Here is a 4,529-nt window from a genome sequence, read left to right as displayed (position 1 = left end):
GGTAAGTCCTGTTTGTATTGAAAGTCAAAGTAACAGGAAGAGGGAGGGGACATACTCACATTATAAATAAGTCTGTCCACTGGTGTTCTGTCTTCATTCTTGTTCCAGCTCATCAAAGGTAGGACGTTTCTGTTGTTACTGCCACATCTTTGCTTCATGTTGTTATGCTTGTAAAACTGTTCATCAGTGAACAGAGAAGACACAGTAATATAATATATAATATATAATGTATAATATATAATATATAATGTATAATATATAATGTATAATATATAATGTATAATATGGTATCATTATAAAATGTCTGCAGCTGTTTGGTTTGTTTTAGCAGCACATTGAAATGGACATAAAGTATTGGACACACCTTTTCTGCCTTCATATGAATTACTTGAGCTGATGAAACAGATATTTACTGCATGCCAACACAACTGATGCTGTTTTACTCTGTTTACCACAAACACTGAAATCTTCTGTGGTCTAAAGAAGTCAGTGTGTTTCTGATGAGTCATGTTTTTAATGAAAGTGAAAGTAAGAGTAATGAAACAACATTATTGTAAACTTACAGTGGAATATATATGTATATTCAAATAATTCATTCAAATGTGTTTGACTGTTTATAGAACTGTTTAATTCTTCAGACATGGGAGGAGCAGAGTCCACACCTGAAGCTCCTTCTCCATGTAAGTAAAAAATAAAAACAGTTGTTATTCATGTAAATTCCACATTGTTGCAATGATGTTCTGTGTGTTTTTCTTGGTCTCACTGAACATGTCATTCATACATGTATCATTGGTCAGTTCTCAGAAACAGTGAGGGCACTGTAGTGGGGATGAGTGTTCTCCACCTTCTATGTGACCTTTTTCAACCAAATCTTTCACACAAAAGTATACGTCGTGATTCAGTGACATCCTGATTCACTTCCCAGTTGTTTTGTCTGCATCTGGGCAGCAAACAGAAAATGGAAACTGGCTGTAAAATTACGTTGAGTCTGAATGTATGTTTCCTTCTCTGAACAGAGACAATCAGAGAGCTCTGCAGAGTACGTGAAGGACTACAACCTGAGACTGAAGGACAGAAACTCAGGATTCTGTCTTCATGGACCGGTTGGAGCTGAGAGTACAGTTTCATCAACTCTGTCCAAGTGTCTTAAAGGCAGAATTTTAACTTTGGTCTACCAGGCGTAGCGCGTAAAGGTGATAATCTGGACTGCTTTGTCTTTCAAGCGGTACAGATGATTTAATTGTGATGATGAAAACCAAATTATTATGTACTCAAGAAAACTACAAAAAAAAAGTGTATGTTGGTACCTAGCCGTATTGACAGGTCCTGTTTGTCTATTGTTTATTGTTTTATAGTTACACGACCTACAATCCAAGAAAAGAAAGGTCCAAGATACTCCTTTTACCCTTTTGTCTTCTAATGACATTCATGGGTCTGTGGAAGTCAAAGGGGTCCTTTGGACGACATCAAACGCTCTGAGGGGGACGTGTGAGAGATGATAATACACGGTACAGTTTTCTGCAAACTTCACAGAAAGTTTTTACACAAAAATGTGTTTTTATTGAGTTAATTATTTACTCACACTGTTACATACACAGCTGTCATTTACATTATACACCATACATCTGTATGGTTCAGTGGTTAGTCTTGTAGTGACTATCTGTGACAGATGTTCCTATGGAAGGTTTGGCCTCCTACTTCACATTTAGCTCGCTCCGTATCAGCCTCCAGCACAGCTGATGGAGGATGATTCAAACATTTGTTCAGTACACAGTAAAGTCCAAAAGTCTCAAATGTTGTTGTAACAGAGATGGATGTGATGTCAATAAATGAACCACATGTGTTATCTCACGGACATTCTCTGCAGTCACCATCCACGCCACTTTAGCTGTGCAGAAACATTTTCTCTGAACTCACTCATGTTTATTGAATACTAACGAGGTATGATGATACCACCTGTATTAACAAGTGTGCCTACACTATTGAAGAGGTACTACAACTGTCTATACTGATATGTACACACCTGTGTTAAAGAGGTACACACCTGTATTAACGAGGTACACACCTGTGTTAAAGAGGTACACACCTGTATTAACAAGGTACACACCTGTATTAACGAGTCTTGCTGATTTGAGCACATTCTAAATGTCTGGTTGACCAATCAGATTGCTCTGTCTGACCTACTTGTTGTATAACCAGATTTAAATTTGTTTTCCAGTTCAATCCTGTGTCTAAGTTGTCAGAAGGTGATCAATTCTACAACAACAGCCCGACTGACAATGACAAAGTCCATGTCCTGGTTTGTGTTTTTCCTGGCCACACGGTAGCTAACATTCAGGATGATGTTGTGCAGAAGATTGTGGAAATCAGGAAGGAAGCCAGTGACCTGGGTAAGAAATCTGTTCATAATAATAATAATAATAATAATAATAATAATAATAATATAATAATAATAATTTGGTCCAAATGAACGAGTATCAACTGTCACCTGCTGTAGCTTCATTTGTATTTTCCATAATGTCAGTCACAAAGGTCTCAGTATGTTTTCTGTTTCCCTGACAGGAATTCCTCAACTGGTCATTAGCACCAAAATTGATGAGGTCTGTCCTGAAATCAAAGAAGATGTAAAGAACGTCTACAAGCTCAAGAAAGTGAAGGCAACGGTATGTTTGACTGGAAACATTCCTTGAATCACATACATTCATTCTTGGAAATACATACATGCACGACCGCTCAGGGCTTCCTTAAATTTGTGAACTGAGATGTTGTGATTTCTTTTTTAAATGTAGATGGAGCTGTTCAGTGATACGGTGGGCATCCCTATGAACTGCATCTTCCCTGTGAAGAACTACCATGAAGAAAACAAGGTGGACCGTGACATTGACTCACTGATCCTGGACAGCCTGAAAAGCATGATTGACTCTGGAGAAGACTATTTCGAACACCTAATGAGTCAGGCTGACTCAGACTGATGTGTAGCAAAAGAAAGCTGCATTTCATGATATCAAAATAATAACCTGGGACTTTGACCTGCAGGATTTCAAATATAATCGTGTGCATGCTTTAGTCCCTGCAGACTTGGCTTTCTCAGTAACATTAAATATTCGTGACTTTAAGTTTAGTTTCTCTGCCAAGGTGTTCAGTCATTTCATTCTAAGACAAAAACTAAAGAATTCATTCAAATGTGTTTGGCTGTTTATAGAACTGTTTAATTCTTCAGACATGGGAGGAGGAGGGTCAGCATAGCTGCAATAAAGTTAACTTTGACTTTGACTTTGTGTTGTCGGTTAAATGATATTTCAGTTTTCATGAGTCTGTGAGGTTGTTAGGAAGACAAAGGAGGAACTGAGCTTAGTAAAGACAGTTATGGACGCAAACTCGTCACCTTTAAGAAACGGTTTGTTTAGTGAATGCTAACGTGCTAACGTGGCTAAGGTGTTTACAGAGAAGAATGATTCCTTCATGACATGAAATATGCCATCACCTGCCCACAGGACACACAATAAAAAGAAAAATCCGTTTCTCAATGAAGTAACTGCAATATATTGTTTTTATTTTCTGTCTGCGCTTGAAGACAAAGTTCAAATCCAAAGTTGTTGAGCTTCATGTCTTAACTTTGTTGAGCGGTTCTTACCAACATGAATCACAACACAACTGATGGTTTGTTCACCACATAACTCCATGTGTGAAATTTCATAGTTTGATGTCTTCAGTGGTTCTACAGTGTAGAAAAGAAGAAATAAGGAAAGCACTGACTGAGAAGGTGTGTCCAAACTTTGAACTGTACTGTGTGTCACACTATCACACAGTTTGTAAAGTCAGATAACAGGCCTGGTGAAAGTGAAAGTTTGAAGTCTGTGGTTTGAAGAAAGTCAGTGTGTTTCTGATGAGTCATGTTTTTAATGAAAGTGGCTTGATTAGATTAAAATAACATGACATGAAATGTGACATCACCCATCCACAGTAGAGAGAATAAAAAGAAATATAAGTTTCCAAGGTGATATAACTGTAATAACTTCTGTTTGAATGTCTTCATCTAATAGTCTGATAACTGATGTTATTTTTCCATAACACTGTTGAACTCTAAAAGTTTCCAAAGATAATATATCAGGCCTATGTTTGTAATGTTTCACCCAATGAATCAGCTTTTTGTATCTTCTGCTTCTGTGGTCCAAATAAAGTCTGAGAGTTTAATTAAAGTGAAAGTAAGAGTGAGAAAAATATCTGCAAAAGTTATTGGTGTAAACTAACACTGTAATATATATATATATACTATATAACCAAAAAGATGTCTTTCAACGTGAGCTCAGAATATGCACACCTTTCCAGCAACAGGACAGAAGTCTAAACATGCTGAGTCACCTCCACATCAGATTACCTGAATAGGTTTGACATTAATTCACATGTTGTACAATCATTCAACATCATTCTGTTTTTTTAAATAATGAATCAGCAAATCTTTTAATTAAATTTGGCTTTTTCAGATTGTTTGATGTACTGTTGTACTGTACTGTGTGCCAATAAAGTAA

General features: G+C 36.9%; 1 protein-coding gene across 1 annotated transcript; it reads left to right on the top strand.

The window, feature by feature from the left end:
* Positions 1–2,185: 2,185 nt before the first annotated feature.
* LOC113744854 (interferon-induced protein 44-like) lies at positions 2,186–3,531 on the top strand (the record flags this gene model as incomplete). The annotated part of the gene is made up of 3 exons (XM_027275915.1): positions 2,186–2,390; positions 2,563–2,663; positions 2,790–3,531. Coding segments are annotated over 3 exons (489 nt in total), but the record flags the coding sequence as incomplete, so codon positions are not given.
* Between the last annotated feature and the right edge of the window lie 998 nt (positions 3,532–4,529).

The sequence above is a fragment of the Larimichthys crocea genome, unplaced genomic scaffold (genome assembly GCF_000972845.2).
Source record: "Larimichthys crocea isolate SSNF unplaced genomic scaffold, L_crocea_2.0 scaffold25051, whole genome shotgun sequence".
NCBI classification, from domain to species: domain Eukaryota; kingdom Metazoa; phylum Chordata; class Actinopteri; family Sciaenidae; genus Larimichthys; species Larimichthys crocea.
This window is presented reverse-complemented; position numbering and strand designations above follow the sequence as displayed.